Here is a 19,498-nt window from a genome sequence, read left to right on the forward strand (position 1 = left end):
TCTATAGATGGTAAAATGGATCAGTAATTATTATCACAATTATATTCTATCATATAATTTTTCATATCAACTTAAAATATGTATAAAAAATTAATACTTTTGGTGTATCTTAATTATTAAAATGTCTCTCATCATATTTAATTAATCAATAATATATATATATGAATACACTTTTAAAATTATTTTAAAAAAATAATTAGTTTTATCACCAATAATACATTTAATTATAATAAAGAAAGAACATTAATTTAAGCTCAAAGGATAAGAGCATTTATTTCAAACACAGAATAGCAGTAAAGTAAGGCATGCATGGAATTCCCGCAAGAGAAACTGCATTGCCAACAAATTTATTACAACACAAGCAAGGTCACTGGAGCTAAGCAGTGGTCCAATGACATTATTTAACTTCAAGAAACTCACAAGTTGCACTAATCGATATGACACCTTCGCATTATATATAGAATTTGCCAAGCTTCCTTAATTTCCTTGAAGCAACCTCGATGATCTTGTTTAAAGTAACCTGGTTGATATTTTCTGGACGTAGGTTCCTACATGGCTCTGAATTTGTATAATTAAGGAATTTGCAGAACCAAATAGCCGAATCCTTGGCGGTTCTTGTTAGATTATTTGTGTAGTCAACATAATATAAACCAAATCTTGAAGTATAACCAATATTCCATTCAAAGTTGTCTAAGTATGACCATGCAAAGTAACCTTTGACATTAACTCTATCTTCCCTGTCAAAACCAACAATTAGCAAAATTAATTAAGGATAGTAGAAAACTTGTATATTAGTACATCAAAGATTATACTCACTCGATCGCTTTTAGCACATTCCATGTGTGATTCCGATAATAATCTATTCTGAATCCATCTTGAACCGCTTCTTCGATGGGTTGAGTTTCATTATTTCCATTATCAACACCTAATTTTCAGATGTAAAAATTATATAAAAAAAATTATACAAAGAGTAGTTATAATTAACTAGCTAAACTTCATATAAGATAAAGACATAGATTACTTACCATTCTCAGTGACATAAATTTCTGGATCATCATATGTATCTTTAGTATATTTTAAAAGACTCCGAATTCCTTTTGGAAAAATATAAAACCATGGTGAATAGGCCTGCAAATTTTCATTTTGTATTATTGATACTATTTATAAATATATAATTTTCTTTCTATTATCTTTTTATTATTTATAATTCACTCTTTGCGACTAATCTGAGGCCAAAATTTTATATTATTGATACTATTTATAAATATATAATTTTTCTTTCTGTTATCTTTTTCTTATTTATAATTCACTCTTTACTCTACTAACCTGAGGGCCAATAAGATTACCATCATAATCATAAGCTGCAAAACAAGCATAAGAAAATGTTATCAAAATTTCCAACAAAGGATATAATTATATATAAAATATTCTAGCATATTATACTTGTAGATGAACTTACGAGTTACATTGACGTGGCTATCAGTTTTGTATCTGATAAAATTTGGATCAATGACAATATTTGGATTTGCATAATATGCAGTGTAGTATTGTAACCCAATAAAGTCATATGATTTTGTAAGTAATGCACTTTCTGTGGCATTAAATGACAGTAATCTATCTCCAACTAATCGTTGAACACTAGCTGGGTATTGTCCGCGGGTTAAAGGTTCCATCCACCTACAAAATATGAAAACATGGGTACATTATTTAAAGATTTGTATATGTAATAAAGACTTGGTTGTAGTAGTTTAATTTGTAAAATACTCACAATCCAAACATGAAATCAAGAGCGGTTCTGGATGCTTCAATGTCAATTGATCTATTAGAGAGAGGTTCAAACCAAAAGGTAAAGAGAGTTATCCCGATTTTACGATCTCCTGTCTGCATAGGCAATATGTTTTACAAACTCAATTATACATATATCTCTACTTGAGAAAAATTAATTTATTATAATGTATACATACTTGGTATTTTTCTCTATATATTTGTACAGCTGCAGCATGGGCGAGAAGTAAATGATGGGCAACTATATAAGGTTCAGTGGATGAATTTCCAACATCACATTTACGATTCACCCAAGCTGAGCATCGACCAGGGGCAAAAACTCCATCATCGTAAGCAAATCCACTAAGAGCCCACGGTTCATTGAATGTCATCCAAAATTTCACTCGTCCACCAAATCTCTCAAATAAAAGATCCGCATAATCACGGTAATCATCCCTATGTTTTATACAATTAAATAATAAATGTTTTATTAGGTATATACAAGAATATTATTCTTAAACAAAAACTTGATATTATTTTTTTTTCTGTAAATACAAAGTGAAAGTTGTATATATACTTACACAATACTACGATTTAGAAAACCACCATACTTATCCTCCAAAGCTTGTGGAGTATCCCAGTGAAAAATAGTAACAAAAGGCTCCAATCCTTAATTTTGCAAAAAAATAAAACAGAAGTTTGGTGTAAATTTTAATTCATCAAGTGATTAGCTAGAACATAAAGTTTATTTTCATCATCTTAAAAATAATTAAGGAACTAGGAGACAATATTCACTATTTTATATTTTTTAAATGAGAAAAAAGGGATAACTATTACCATTTGCTATAATTGTATCGATGACATTACTGTAAAATTGAATTCCTTTCTCATTTATTCCTTCGCGTCTTCTTCCACCTGATTATTTAAAATTTAAAAAGTTTTAGAAAATGAGAAATATATAAAATTATTAATATATAGTGTAGCAAAATTTATCTGTCAATAGAATTGCATGTGTATTTAAAAGTTAAAAACATACTGGGTATAACTCTAGGCCATGAAATGGACATCCTGAAAGCTTTAAAACCCATATTTTTCACGTTTAGAATATCTTCCTGCAACATCATTTTCACAAATCATGTTTAATTTTATTATTAATGGTACATTAATAAGATTTAAACAAAAGAAAAAAAGAGATAGTTTTGACTATTATACTCTAAAACGATGGTAGAAATCAACAGCAACATCTCCATTGCTGCCATCCAATATTCTATCTACAAGAGTATATGGAAATTATTAAAATTTTGCACACATAAATATTATATTTTTAATTAAAAATTAAATTTACTCATACACACAAATACCTGGACTCTCATGGGCAAATATATCCCAAACACTAGGTCCTCTACCTGACTTATTTGCTTCGCCTTCGATCTGAATGCCAACAAACAACATATCGGTTAAACAATAGCTAGTGAAGAAAGAGTTGGAATCTTTAATGGAAGACCATGAAAAGAAAATAAATCTAGGTACCACAGGAAAACTTGAAAAAAAAAACATGAAGATTGAAGTAAGTTACTATAATCCCAGAATAAAGGTTCATACATATGTATATATATACCTGGTAAGCAGAAGTTGCTGTTCCAAAAATGAAATTATCTCCAAAATACCTGCGACTAAAGTCTGCAGGGATGTCATCTGCCATTGCTGGCTTAGTAAGAGCCGACAAGCTTTTGAAGAAGATGAGAATCCCTAACAGCAGAAGAGAGTGTTTAGTAGCCATAGCCATAATTTATGGTAGTATGACTTCAAGTGCTTGTGTGGTTTTCACTTCTTCGCAACGCCGGCTTTATATAGAAGTTCATGCAAAGGCATGGAACTGCATGCATGGCTTCTGTGTCTAATATCGATAGCTGCATTAAAATAAGCCTAAGCAAGATTCCTCTATATCTCTTCCATGTTTGCCCTATTTGTTCTTTTTTTATTTAATAAAAAGCTTCATCGTAACATGCAACTTTTTTTTTTTTTTTTTTTTATAGAATCAAATACAGTTTTAAACATAACTTGATTGAAATTTAGATAATTTTTATAAGAACTACAAATTTTAACTTAGATGTTTATTTCTTTCCAATAGTAATAATACCATATAAATATTAATAACTTGCAAGTAAGAGCTTGGAAAGCTGAACTAGCCAAATCTATAAAAGTTTGTTGTTTTAATATAGGCCAAATCAACTGATCATTAACTCAATTGATTAAGACAAATATTTTAGCTGCAAATCTTTTGGTTCGCGTTTGGCTCAGGTGTTATGTGAGTGCTTCCTTGTTCAACCCTTTCTAATTATTAATAAAATTTCTCCTTGCTTATAAAAAAAAATAAAAATAATTACTATGTCTATAAATATAATAGACATAATTATACTTTCATTTTAATTCAAAATCTATAAATATTACGAAATCTATAAATATCCGTTGAATTCTACATCGATTTGAAATTGAAAATATTCTTTTGAGTTTGATTTAATATGGTATCAAAAATTAAATATTTTTAAAAATTAATTCTAGTGTATATATATTATATATATAAGTCTGAGTTATTAATTATTTCTAAATTTTGACAATTTATTTTCTGAATTCTATGTTTATTAAAGGCTTAAATATAATTAAAACTCTAAAAATCAGTAGTTAATAAAAAACCCCAATGAAATTATCACTTAATTTCTCATATATTCATAAATGTAGGAAAACTTAACCTTTCACCGGATAATTAAAATACTTCATCAAAGCCATCAACTCTATTTAGAAATAAATTTAATTTAATTCAACTTTAAATAATTTGTTTAGTCGTGATTTAAACTTTAAGGTCAATTTGAAAAATTATGAGTATATCTTAGGATAAAATAAGATTGGATAAATCTATCTTAATTTCAACTATTTTTAAGTTATTTAATTCCAAAAAATAAATGTTTGGCATTTTGTTGTGAGGATCTTTCTTTTCTCATTCTATAGTATGGAATGGTTAGATGAAATGTTAAAGTTTGATGATTTTCAAATCCAACTCGTAAAAAGATTTGCAGTGGTGCATGCTTCCCACCGAATGACTAACTCAGATGCAAAAGGAAGGCAACATTATAAAGTAAATGATAAAATCGATGCAAAAGGAAACCGACAGACAAAATTGAAGTTATGAATTGTTGCTTAGACGTTTTGATATAGTAATTAATGAGCGATAGATGCATTAATGAAGCAATAGTATTGTTGGATTCAAAATCATAATTAAATGGGTAGTGGTCCCGTTCTTTAAATAACTCCTTTTCTTTTCTTTTCTTTTTTTAATTAATTTTAACCCTTATGTTATGCAAAAATAAGTTTACATTTTTCATTTATTATTGCCGTTTTACATTATATCTATTATATAATACTCATCATTTTATAAAAATAGATTTTTTTGACATGAAACAATTAGTCTTAAATTTTAAGATAGATTTAAACTAAACTTAACTTTTACTGCCGATATCTAATAGAGATCCATAATGACTTTTTAAAAATAAAATTTCGAGATGCACGACTTTCAAAAGTGTGACGAGAGCCGCAAATCTAATTACAAAGTTGAATATGAAAATTTCAACGTTTAACGATTAATTTTGCATTTTAATTATTTTTTTATAATTTAAATATTTTTATAATTTTAAATACTATAGTTTTATTTTTATTATAAATAGTCCCCTTTAACTATTAGAAATTCAATTTACAATGTTTGAAAAATTTAATAACATTGTTCATCTTTCAATCTATCTTTTCTCTTATATCGTTTTATCTTTTCTCTTATATTATTTTAATCAAACGATATTAATTAAAACTCCTCACGGAGTCTAATTAATCATTTATCATTATTATTATTATTATTTAATTATTTAAATTTGCAGGGCTTAATCATATTGACAAACATTTGAGTGGACTCTTCAATGGAAGCATTCTCCGCTTAGTGGAGATAGATTACTATTCAACTCCAACATCTTTTAGGAGCTCTATCTGGAAAATATTAAAATTTAATGTCTTTTTAAAGAGAAAATACCACACCCATCAAATTCATGATATAAATATTTATTTCAGTCTATTTTTTCTTTAATGATATTTTATCATCTTTAAAATAAAAGAATACATCAAAACAGATTAACAAGATCAGATACATATCAAATTTAGTACATCAAAGTAGTAGAAAAATCAAAAGGATCCTGTAACTGGGTAACTAAGACTTTAGAATTCAAAAAACTAACGTAACATCCAAAACAAGCATCCAATTCTTACAGCAAAGAGAAACTAGAAAAAGGGAATAAAGTCTTGAGATATGCTAAAACCTTGCTTAGAAAGAGCATCAGCTATTGAATTTCCACTTCTTAGAGTATAACAGAAAACAATATATGGAATCATGCAAAGGCATGAGCTAATGAGATTTGCAAAATAAGATAAACTGCAAGGACATTCATCTAAGTTGCTTATCCAAGAAGTTGCCACCTGATTAATCTTAGTAAGATTAGAACCTGCAAAACCAAATACATCCTTGTTCCAGGATTGTAGCTTTAGTTTCAATAATTCCAATTTGACATACAATGAGGAGTTGTTGTGACATGATAAATTTTCGTTTCAAAATGTTTTGATGATATTATTGAATCGAGGCCATGTCCATCAAGAAATGTAAAAGGTTCCGGACCCCAATCTACGTAAAATTTTTTGATAAACTTTTAAATGAATTAAATATTTTAAAATATTTAACATTTTTCAAAAATAAAATTAAACTACAATATAGGAAAGTGTGGTAAATTTTTTATATTATTATTATTTTTTAAAATCCACACATCGCCTACCCATGACATGTAATGGTTTGAGGATATGATCAGATCTTAGGATAATTTTCCATTATCATGGTCAAAGCTGGAGTGCAGATGCTTATCTACTGTTGTTAGAATGCATATATGTTATATTACTTCTATTCCAAGCTACATATTTTCAGTTCTAAGTGATTCTCTCAGATTTCATATTAAAAAAAAAAAAAAAAAAAAACATATATAATAACATCTGCTGTAAACAATGTGTATGAAAATAAATATTTAAAAACACAAAATTTCGACGTAATCTTCATTCTTTTGAAGCAAGCTAGCATTTGAGTCAATGCTTAATTGCATTCTTCACAAGCTAAATCCATGTGATAATGCAAAAGAAATATATATATTCCAGGATTAGTTGAATCCATGGTGAGAAAATTGAAAAGAAAATGCTTGAAGAGTAAGTTGCAAGAAATTAAACATGTAACAAATATATATATATTTAAGGAAAATTTTAGAAGATCTAGATTCGATCTATTTCACAGAAAAAAAACCAAGTTTAATAACATTTTTTACAAGCTCAATCCATGTGAATTTTCAAGAATAAAATTACAATGGAGTAAGTGGTAAGAAAACTGTCACACATGGATATAAACGATCAGCTAAATTCATGGTCAAAGCTGGAGTACGACGGTTTCAGTTCTAAGTTATTCTCTCACATTTCACATTAAAAAGAAACATATATAATAATTTCTGCTTAATTATTTAATATAAATTGCTGTAAACAATGTCGACATAGTCTTCATTCTTTTAAAGCAAGCTAGCTCTTCAGTCCATGCATAATTGCATTCTGCACAACGGAAATCCATAAGATAATTTAAGAAAATTGTTGAGTTAGTGGTAAAAATGTAAATGAAACTATCACACAAATAGCTCTTGAATCAACGCATATCATCAGCTAAATTCATGGCGAGAAAATTGAGAAGAAAATGCTTTAAGAACAAGTGATAAGAAATTAAATGTACAATTAATATATATTAAAATTAAAAATTTAGGTGTTTGGATTCCATCTAGATAAAAATAAAAAAAAATAACAATTAAATTTAGCCATAGAACTATAAAAAAAAATTCAATAAAATAATTTATTAATTATTTTTAATAATTTAAAATATTAATTATTAAATTGCTTTTTTTTTTTTTTGCGTTAGCTACTTTGATGCCAATAATTAAGAATTCTCCTTAATTGCATTATTTACCGGTTAAATCTATATGACATTTGAAAAATAAAATTACTATGGAGTAAGTGGTAAACGAACTATCACATAAAGACATATACGATCGGCGAAAACCATAAAAAGAAAATTATCACATGTGCATGTATGTATATGATCAGCTAAGATAAGAAAATTAAATAATAAATGTATAATCTTTTACAAATTGAGATTTAAGCATATCAAACTATTAATTAAAAATTTCTCTTTCATTTCAAGCTATTCAAGTTCACACGCATTAAAATGAAAATTTAAAATATTATCACTTTCATTCTTTATTTTTCAGTTAGCTCTTGAGTCGATGCATAATAGCAACCTTCACAAGCTAAATCCATGTGAGAATACCAAAGAAAAATTGTTGAATTAGTGGTAAGAAACATAAATGAAACTGTTTCTATGATCGGCTAAATTCATGGTGGGTAAGTTGCAAGAAATTAAACATGTAAAGGATGTATATAAAAAAAAAGGAAATTTTGGAAGATCTGGATTCGATCTATTTCGAAAAAAAAAAGAAAAAGAAAAACTTCAATTGCATTCTTCACAAGCAAAATCCATGTGACATTTTAAAATAAAACTATATGGAGTAAGTGGTAAGAAAACTCTCTCATATAGATATATAAGATCAGCTAAATTGATGGTGAGAAAATTGAATAGAATATTTCTGAGTAGGGGATGAAATTCCATAGAAAAACGAGTTTAGTTAGCTGCACAAGATGAAGAAGTAAAGAACACTCCAGATATGGTCTAAGCTATATGGTAATAGAAATTGAAAGCAATCCCTTTTTATGCAAGAAATATTAATTGCTTTCAAAGACTTTGGCTTAAAAAAATAAATAAAAAAAATATAAACTCTCAAAAGACAATCACTCATCTGCGATACATGGACAACTAATTTAGTATATTTCTGACAATAATGAGCTTATCAACAACGTTCTAGACACGATTTCATTAATGGACTATCTTTTCACCAGAGATTCTGATCTTGCTAATTATCATTTTTTTAACAGATATATTATTAATTAATATTTGAAGATAAGATCTACGTTGGACGTCTCTAAATCAGAAAGTTAATCAAGTTTTTTTTCCTTATTTTTACAAGTTAAATTTATGATCAAAGTGCATGAGAAAAAACAAACATAGTGTATTGTTGATCTTTTTTTTTTATCAGGAGGGAAGGGAGGGGGTTGGAGTTGAACCCAGGATCTGGGTTTTAGTCTATAATACAATGAATATAACTTAACAATTTATAATAATGAAATGAATGTGGAACTCATTATCTAATAATTTGAATAAAATTGTCCGAGTATCTAATTTGATAGTATATAAAATTTTGACATACGAGAAAAAAATTACTTAGATATATTTTAAAATTATATTGGGTCAAGTCCAAATAAAAATTTTCATGCTGCATCCATCTAACTTCGATATACAAAACCCTAACTCTGGAAGAATGTTAAGTAATAAAATTTAAAAACAAACCTACACAAAGAAAAAGCAGGGTCCAGTCCAAATTAAAACTTACGAGAATACAAGCCAAAAACAACCAACGAGAAACAAAAAAAAAATGAATAATACATTTGCAAGATGTAGAGAATTATCAGTAAGGAACAAAGATAATGGTATGCTCTGTATCCTAACATGAATTACACTGCAAAAAACCTATTATCTATTGGATGGATTAACAAGTCATATTTAAAAAATTTTCGATGACTAGCCACCAAATATTTAACAAAAAAAAAAAAAAAAAGAATTATACCGCAAAAGCACCATTGAAGGAGGAAAGAAACAACAGAACAGGAGGAAAGAAACAATCAAACAAGGATGCAAATGGATAGAATATCTATTAAACACTCACATAAAATAATTGGTTAACATATTCCAAATGGATTGGATTCTATAGCATTTCCTAAATCAATACTTACAAGTTTTGAAGCGCAAGTGATTAATAGAGTGCAAAAATAAGCCACCAATTTCAATAAACCATATATGTATATATGTTTCTTTTTATTTTCTGGGTGATCTTTTTGTGATCTCACTGATTATATGATGCAACTCAAAAAGTGGGACATCACTGGAAGTTCACTAAGTTGTCTTCTTTAGTTTCACTAGAATTAGGATCCCAAATTGTAAACTAAAAAATCATTAGTTACCCAGTTGAATAATTAAATAACCGCTCTTGAATTAGCCAAAAAAAAAATGAAAAAGAAGAAGACTGAAAGCTAAAACTACAATTAGAATAAGACGAGAAACTTGTAAATTACCAAGTCCAGAGCTGAAAACCTCTGATCTTCAGAGTTCCCAACTCCAGGGAAATTTTCTGCGACTGACAATTTCCCACATTAGATTGCGGCGGTTCTGATGGTGGTGGGAAACTCGGGACTGTCCGAGGTAGGGACGACTAATAACGCCGGCATGAAGATAGCTACTGGTGCCAGGCCGAGAGAGGAACAGAAGGAAATGGGATGTATTTATTTCAGCTATTAATGCATCTTATCAAAAACCGCTTGTGAATTTTTTTATTATTTAATTCAGAAAAGAAAAATCATCAAATTTTAAATAATATTCTATTCCAAAAAATAAGTACGTTGTCTTCATGTTATTAGTAGTTGACCAGTGCTGGGCTCATTTTGGCTTTTCCTGAGCTTTGGACTACGTGTCCAAGGTTATTTTAAAGGATGATAATTATCATTATTTTTTAATCATTAATTTTTAAAACAGTAGAATTAGCGAATCAATAAATTCTAAAAAATGGCATAATTAACCATAAATACTAAAAGGAAAAAAAAATAAAAATAAAACACAACTCAAAAGGATAATAGCTTTTATTTCCAAGATAGAATAGCAACACAATAAGGCTTGCTTGGAATTCTACCAGAGGAACTCCACACCAAGCATTTGTTACAACACAGGCTGATCACTGGAGCTGAGCAGTAGTTCAGTGATTTTATTTTACTGCAAGAAAACACAAAAGCTACGCATATAGATATGACACCTTCACATTATGTAGAATTTGCCAAACTTCCTTGGTTTCTTTGAAGTAACCTCGGTGATCTTGTCCAAAGGCAGTGACCTGTTAGTGAAATCATTATGCAGAAATTGTTTGAACCATTTTGCTGAATCCTTGGGGTATCTTGTCAAGTTATTCTTGTAGTCTACGTAGTATAAACCAAATCTTGAAGTATAACCAATATTCCATTCAAAATTATCCAAATATGACCATGCAAAATAACCTTTGACATTAACAGCGTAATTCCTGCCAAAACCAACTATTGTTAGGAAAATTATTCAAGAATTATAGAAAACTCTATATGAGTAGTTTGAAGATTTTACTCACTTGAGGGATCCCAATGCCTTCCACATGTGCTGTTTATAATAGTCTATTCTAAATTGATCCTTAAGCGCATCCTCAATGGGTTGGGTTTCATTATTAAAATTGTCGATCCCTAGTTAGATATGAAAATTTTAAATAGATTAGACCCATGCAACTTTAATCATTTAGCTAGCATTTCTACACCAAAAAAAAAAAAATATAACTACTAACCGTTCTCAGTAATATAAATTACTGGATTGTTGTATGTATCTTTAGTATAATTCAAAAGATTTCTAATGCCTTTTGGAAAAATGAAAAACCATGGTGAGTAAGCCTGCAAATTATAATTTTTATATTAAAAATATTGTCCATAATTATATAATTATTTCTTTATTTGATTCATGCACAATCTATTTTTCCATATACTAACCTGTGGACCAATGAGATTACCGTCATAGTCATATTCTGAAAAAATAGAAAAAACCATGATTTTATTTACTTATTAAAAGATGAATTATATATTACACATATATATATATATATACACATATATATATATATACACGCATATTGTATAACAACTTACCAGTTACATTAACACCACTATCAGTTTTATATCTAAGTTTTTCTTGAGGGACTGTATAATTGGGTTTTGCATAATATGCGGTGTAATATTGTATCCCAAGAAAATCATATGATCCTCTAAGCAAATCGGCTTCTTTGTCAGTAAATTTGGGTAATCTATCTCCAACTAAATCTCGAACTCTTCTTGGATATCGACCATAGGTTAAAGGATCCATCCACCTAGAAAATATTACATAAAAATGTATATATTATTTAAATATTTTTATGCATAATAAGAATTAGTTGCTAGCTTAATATGTACAATAAAACTTACAATCCAAACATGAAATCAAGAGCTGTTTTAGACGCTTCGATATCAACGGTTCTATTAGAGAGTGGTTCAAACCAAAAGGTAAAAAGAGTTATCCCAATCTCCCCTCCTTGAGTTTTCTGCACAATCAATGTAAATTGAATACATATTCTAGAGAAAAAAAAAACAAAGTAACTAATTATACACACTTGCATATATACCTTATATTTCTCTCTATATACTTGTACAGCTGCAGCATGAGCAAGGAGTAGATTATGTGCAACTATATAAGGTTCAGTGGCTGAATTTCCAGCACTACATTGAGAATTCACAAAATGTGAGCATCGTCCGGGAGCAAAAACTCCATCATCATAGGCAAATCCACTAAGAGCCCATGGTTCATTGAAAGTCATCCAATATCGCACATGTCTACCGAATCTTTCAAACAGAAGATCCGCATAATCACGATAATCATCCCTATATTTTATGTAAACAGTGAATAAATTTTTTTTAATTAGATACAAATACAAAAGAAATTGATATGGAATTTTGAACCATTAATAATTTTGAAAATGTAATATAAAGTTCTATACTTACACAATATTACGACTTAAAAATCCATCATACTTATCCTCTAAAGCTTGAGGAGTATCCCAATGAAAAATTGTGACAAAAGGTTTTAGCCCTGCATTTTATAACAAAATATGTCAGCTGTTTTAGTTTAGTTTTCTAACTTCATTTAGGAGTTAGCTTGAAGATGAAAGTAATTTAGTTTTTTAAAAAAAATTAAGGAATTGAAAGGCAATATCGTTCTTGGCTACTTAATTAGTTGCAGGTTGCTTACAATCCTTCAATTTTACTATGTTGAAAGAAAATTTTAATAGTTAGATTTATTTTTTATTAAAATATCACCATTTGCTATAATTTCTTGGATCACTTTTGTGTAGAATGCAATCCCTTCCTCATTCACTCCTTCACGTCTCCTTCCACCTAGATATTCAAAATTTAAAAGAAAAAAAATTAAAATTTATTAGTGTAATGGAGAAAAATGAGGCAACCACAAGTTTATAAATTTAAAATAATGATAAATACTTACTGGGTATAACTCTAGACCACGAAATGGATAGTCTGAAAGCATCAAAACCCATTTCTTTCACATTTTTTATATCAGTCTGTAATATCAATTTTATGAAACTTATTTAAGTTTATTATTCAAAAATAAAGATTTTAAAGAAAAAAAATAAAAATTAAAAAATTTTAACTATTTTACTTGAAAGCGATGATAGAAATCAACTGCAACATCTCCATTGCTGCCATCTCTTATCCTCTCTGCAAGATTATATAGAAACAAGTAACATTTTGCATCAACACATACATATATGAACATGATAAGGTATAAGATGTTTTGAGTGCAGTAACAACTAATACACTTCATACTCACAAAAATGTTTATTTATTTCTTAGAATATGGATGGTGAATCCTCTAAGTATGTGAGAGAATGAGCATTAATTTTATGAGCATCCAATTAATTTTTTTTCTTTACATATTATAAAGATATATACCTGGAGTCTCATGGGTAAATATATCCCAAACACTAGGTCCCCTGCCCGATATGTTTGCTGCACCTTCGATCTGAATGCCACAAAGTAGCGAAAAATTAGACAATAGATTGTTAAAAATTAACACTAAAAACTAAATCTTAAGTAGTTTTTCTTCAATCTTTTTAGATATTCTTTTTTTCGTTTGATATAATTGATTGAAATTCCAACTCAAGCCCTTATAAAAACTAAATCCGAGTACAACAAGCTAATTGAAAAGGCTTGGCAAAATTACATAAAATATGAAAGTTGAAGAACTTTCACTCTAAAATGAGAGTGAAAAAAGAGATATTGCAGATGAGACCACTAAAATGCTACAATCCTAGAATACAGGTTTATACCTGGTAAGAAGAAGTAGCAGTTCCAAAAATAAAACCATCTGGAAAATAACTACGGCTAAAATTTGCAGGGACAACAGCGTCATCATCATCTGCCATTGCTGGCTTAGTATGAGCCAACGGGCTTATGACAAAGACGAGAATCCCAAACAGCAGAAGAGAGTGTTTAGTAGCCAAAGCCATAACTAATGGCATTAAGATTTCAAGGGCTTGTGTGATTTTCACTTCTTGGCAATGCCCCCTTTATATAGAAGTTCATGCAAAGGCATGGAACTCTAAATTTTGTCCTCGTGATGAAATGCATGCATGATTACTGTGTCAATTATCATTAAAATAAGCCAAAGTAAGATTCCTCGATATCTCTTCCATGGTTGCCCTACTCCTTTTTTTTTTTTTTTTAAGTGTTGCCCGACTTGTCCTTTTTTTATTTAATAAAAAATTTTATGAAGGTTTATTTCTTCGTGCCATGCAACTTGATTCATTATTTTCAAACATAATTTGATAGAACTTTTAGATGATTTTTTAGAACTAATTTTAACTTTTTGATTGATTTGTATTTCCTTCCAATACAATGCCACATAAATATTAATCACTTCTAAGTAAGATTCAGTACAAATGGTGGTTCTCAATACTAGCTGAGTATCTTGGTATCAAAGCCAAAGCAAAATTCTGTCAACTTTCATTTAGAAATAATTGTAATTTAGTTTTTAGACTTAATTTGAAATTTTTAGATTTATTTTCTTATAAATTTATCCAATTAATATTGAGATAACTGATTTGATTTTTTTTTTAAATTAAAATTAAGAATTTGATTTTTATGAATAATACAAATATATACCAGAAATATTTTATTTTGAGTGGACCAACTCGGTATTTATAGTTATACATAAAATAAAATAAAATAAATATGTGAATCAAATTTAAACTACTTAATTTAAAGTTATTTTCAAAAATATATTATATATGTACTATTGATAATTTACAAGTAAGAGGTTGGGGCATTTTCTTGTAAAGCCTAAATCGACTGATATAAATGTTTATATGTTCAAGAAAATATTTTCTTGTTCCACTAATTAATTAGTTCATGATTGTTCTATTAAAAGAAAAGAAAATACTCTATACGACTGCTGGGCAATAGTATATACATTGTATTTTTTTATTTAATTAGAATGAAATTTATGATTTCAAGTCTATAAAAATTCTGAGAATTGTATATATGATAAAATTTTTGAAACATTGATGTAAAATCATAATCATCTTAATGCATGCATGAGTTTATTAAGGCTTAAGTAAAAAATATGTATAAGCATATGGTAATGCATTGTTTAAAATTGATGACAAAATCTATGCAAATGGAATCCGACAGACAAAATTGAATTTATAAATTGTTTCTTAGACGTTTGGGTTCTAGTAATCAATGAGCGATAGACACAATAAAAAAGCAATTATATTGTAGGACTCAAAATCATAAATGGTCCCGTACGTTCTTTAGATTACTTCTTTTTATTTTTATTTTTTTTAATCTTTTCTTCAATATTATTTACTGTTTATAATAATAAATATTCTATAATTAATTTGAGAAAGGCAGCTCTTGAGTCGATGCATTATTGCATTCTTCACAAGTTAAATCCATGTGAAAATTCAGAAATTTGTTGTGGAGTAAGTGGTAAGAAACTATCCTGTAACTCTGCAGTCAGTAGTAAAAAATTAATTAACATTGTAATAATGCTATTTTCTCATAAAAATTGTAATTTTGAGATATATATATTACTCAAATAATTAAAACTGAAAAATATCATTAATTGTACTAGAATTATTATCTTATATATAGTAAAATTTGAAGTTAAAATTTAATTAGATAATTTATTTTTTTTAAAAAAAATAGATGTATTCTTGTTTATTTTTATAAATTTAAAATATTTATATATATATATATATAAAAAGAAACTGAAAATATTTCGATGTATTCTTATTTATTTTCCAGTTAACTCTTGAATCGATGCATATTGCATCCTTCACAAGCTAAATCCATGTGATAATTCAAAAGAAATTATTGAGTTAGTGGTAAGAAAACTCTCACATGCTTATATATAGAAAATTCCATGGTGAGAAAATTGAATAGAAAATTTCTGTAGAGTAAATGGTAAGAAATATTATATGTATATATAAAGAGAAATTTATTTGGAGGTCTGGATTGGATCGGATCGAATCTATCCTGGAAAATCGAGTTTAATCAGCTGGAGAAGATGAAGAAGTAAATAATACTCCAATTATGATGTAAACTATATTATAAAAATTGAAAACAATCCCTTTTTTTGTAAGTAATTAATATTAATTTCTTGTTGGAGGAGCTGATAAGATAATATTTGAGGAAAAATAATTTATAAATTAAAATTAATTTATATATTTCCATAAGATAAATTTATAATAAAAAAGGGTACTGTTTATATAATTATTTTATATTCAGTTGCAGACTTGCCTATATGTTTTTTTTAGGGTAGGGGTTTAAGCTTAAATTTATATATATAAATAATAATAAATAAATATAAATTCGCTCTTTATTTTTATTCTATTATATTTAAATTAATAATTTTTCTCAAATAAAAAAATAAATTTAAAATTATTTATCCCAATTTTAACTGCATTGTTGCAGTGATTACGTAGTAATTTAAATTTAATGCTAATGAAAAGATGGCAGAAGATATATGATGGAAGCAAAATTTATAAACTTAATATTTCTAAAATATAAAAACTAAATTATTATTAGTGTTAAAATTTAGGGATTAAATCATAAATCTTTCAACTTTAAAGCCACAATATTAAACAACTTAATTGAAGAGAAGATTATTTGAAAGATTTGGAGAGGCCATTGCCCACTTTCAACCTTGGGATTTTCTTTTTATACCTAGTAATGACGCTGAAGCTGAAGGAATTGATGGCAGCTCTGGATTTGGAAGTGCCTCTTTCACGAAGTCTTGAGAAATAAGAGGAAAAAGAATCCATTACACGTCTATATGCACCGATCACAAGTACTAAATTTAAATTAAAATGGCGATAATTTTAATAAATTTTCTTAATGGTATATAAGTTGACATGCATATTCAAAATGTAAAATTTGAAGGACCAATCTATGGATATGCCTCGAAAGAATCTTAATTCAAGGTAAATGCTACAACATATACGTATACTAAATCACTCTTTAGTGTCAATTTTTATAAAATTGATAATAAATAAATTTTATTTTATCGAAATTTTATTTTTAAAACAAAAAGTTTCAATTTATCGTTCTAATGGATCGATGCTTCCATTCTTGGCTTTTGATGAAGCAGATTCTAGTAGATCATTCAATGAAAGATTTCATACTCATTTGTGTGGCTAACCAAGTCTCCTGTTTATCTTTACCAGTCATTCATGTCACAATGATTAATCAAGAATCTGTTAGGTCTTTATATATTTGTTTTAGCCTTTGATTTCAGCGTATTTTATGGACTTTTGGTTTTTTTTTTTTCTTAATCTCCAGCTGTAAGTTTGTCTAGGTTGATTAATCTTCAGTATCAAGTTTTTTCTCTTAGCATGATTTATCCTAAATTAGATGGATCAATCGAGTCTGATGGTTCGGTTAGTTGATTTTTTTTTTTCTATTTTTAAATAAAACATCTTTTTATAAAAGAAAAAAACCTATCATCAAGTATACCAGAAAGAAAAACAATACCAAACAAAACATATATAACTTGGATATAACATCTCCCCCGTCATAAAACATTGCATAGCATTTATTTCATAAACTGCAAATATCACGACAATTGCGCCAACTTTTATTCATATATGTTTAATATATGTGGCGCATTATTATTACAATTAGTAACCAAAGAGGCTTAGTTGCCACAAGTGAAGCGGGGCTTTCCAGGGTATAGCTGCACGCACAAGTATGAATTAGTTTTCTCTTCTGCTGCAAGATCAGCTATTACCTGCACCACAGGAGACCTTTTTCCACCACATTTCACTACAGCTTCCTCTTCTCCAGGGGTCCCACCACCTTGTGTAACTCCACCTGTGGCATCTTGCTTGCTCTGCAGTTGAGTCTCGTCGGGGCTTGACATTGTTTTGAATTTTTCTTTCACTGTATTTGTTGGTGGATGTTAACGAAGGCCTTCACATCCTTATATAGAAGAAGCAAAGCAGCTTTGCATTGGTGTACGTAGTATGGGAAAACAATAAATAAAAAGACCATGTGGAAAGGTTGTCCGAATTTGTTTGCCTTTTTAATTTGGATATTTAATTTTAAATTATTGCTTAAAGATTTATAAAATATATATAAGGTTAATGGAAATGGGAATCTTAATATATTTTCTATGTCTACCCATTCTAAGTTGAAATCTTCAACTATTGATTATCTCATTCTAATTAGGAAATGGTATCTCACAAATTTAACAGAAACAAATGCAATGTTGATTGAAATACAAAATTAGAAGTTTTCCCATCTTTAAAATAATAATAATAATTTAAATATAAAATCCATAATCAAATTTTATGGAACTTGGATGCATCTTCTCTTAGAAAACCTGGCAGAAGTGCAGTGGGTGGGATGCTAAGAAACTTGCAAAGTCATATTAAATGCATGTTCTCTTATCCAATTAAGATAATGCAGTCCAATGAAGCTGAACGATTGGCTATCAACAAAGCAGTAGAAATATCAATATCTAGATCTCAGCTTTTCATCTCTACAAACTCATTAATTCTAAAATTAGATTCAAAAAATGTTATATGCTATGTGAAAAATGCAGAATCAGCTCCATGGAAGTTCTCAAGAGTTGTTAATAATATTTTGCTTCATCTTTAATCATTGTCTTTGGTTGTTTTAACCCATATCTTAAGGGAAGCAAACTCTCTAGCTGACTTTCTAGCAAAACAGGATATAACCAAGTATGAAGATTTTGTAGCTTTATCAGTTTTCAATGCTTTCTTGTTTGAATTTTTGGTTTATCTGGTTAGTTCTTATTTTATTTTGATTTTGTTGTATTGTATCCCTTATCAAGATTTTTTCACTTAGCACGATAGATCTTGGAATGGATGTAATGGGGTTTTGATGATCGGATGCAGTTTAATTTTTATACTAAGTTTTTCTTGGTTTTTTTTTAATAATATATTTATTTATAAAAAAAAAAGTTTATCAAAGGTCACAGCTGGAGTTTGAGATGCTTATCTAGTATCTACTATTAGTAATTGGTAGACTGACATACGTCATATTGCTTTTACGCTAAACTACATATTTATTAATTTTTTTTTTCATAATCTTCTATTAATTAATTAAGATTGCTTTGATCATGTTTCTACTTAATTATTTATTAATTCAAAACATTTCGACGTATTTTTTTTTAAAGCCGCTATGGAGTCGATACATAATTGCATGCTTCACAGAGTAAATCCATATGAAAATACCGAAGAAAATTATTGAATAAGAAAAAAAAATAAAAAATATATATAAGTAAGAGATTTGAGATGGATTTGGATTGAATCAATCC

General features: G+C 28.2%; 2 protein-coding genes across 2 annotated transcripts; both read right to left on the reverse strand.

The window, feature by feature from the left end:
* Positions 1-247: 247 nt before the first annotated feature.
* Positions 248-3,568, reverse strand: LOC110625270 (beta-glucosidase 24). The gene is made up of 13 exons (XM_021770879.1): positions 3,383-3,568; positions 3,126-3,195; positions 2,977-3,035; positions 2,801-2,876; positions 2,602-2,679; positions 2,346-2,433; positions 1,965-2,220; positions 1,769-1,881; positions 1,460-1,677; positions 1,327-1,361; positions 1,026-1,128; positions 817-925; positions 248-737 (listed from the first exon to the last, which is right to left on the reverse strand). Exons 1-13 carry the CDS (start codon positions 3,548-3,550, stop codon positions 452-454), a joined length of 1,659 nt encoding a protein of 552 aa, XP_021626571.1. The 5' UTR covers positions 3,551-3,568; the 3' UTR covers positions 248-451.
* Positions 3,569-10,648: 7,080 nt separating this feature from the next.
* LOC110625269 (beta-glucosidase 24) lies at positions 10,649-14,175 on the reverse strand. Its single transcript, XM_021770878.2, has 13 exons — positions 13,980-14,175; positions 13,603-13,672; positions 13,310-13,368; positions 13,136-13,211; positions 12,952-13,029; positions 12,637-12,724; positions 12,261-12,516; positions 12,064-12,179; positions 11,752-11,969; positions 11,596-11,630; positions 11,397-11,499; positions 11,190-11,298; positions 10,649-11,108 (listed from the first exon to the last, which is right to left on the reverse strand). The coding sequence occupies exons 1-13, from the start codon at positions 14,169-14,171 to the stop codon at positions 10,850-10,852; spliced, it is 1,659 nt and encodes a 552-aa protein (XP_021626570.1). The 5' UTR covers positions 14,172-14,175; the 3' UTR covers positions 10,649-10,849.
* Positions 14,176-19,498: the final 5,323 nt, after the last annotated feature.

The sequence above is a fragment of the Manihot esculenta genome, chromosome 10 (genome assembly GCF_001659605.2).
Source record: "Manihot esculenta cultivar AM560-2 chromosome 10, M.esculenta_v8, whole genome shotgun sequence".
Classification (NCBI taxonomy): Eukaryota; Viridiplantae; Streptophyta; class Magnoliopsida; order Malpighiales; family Euphorbiaceae; genus Manihot; species Manihot esculenta.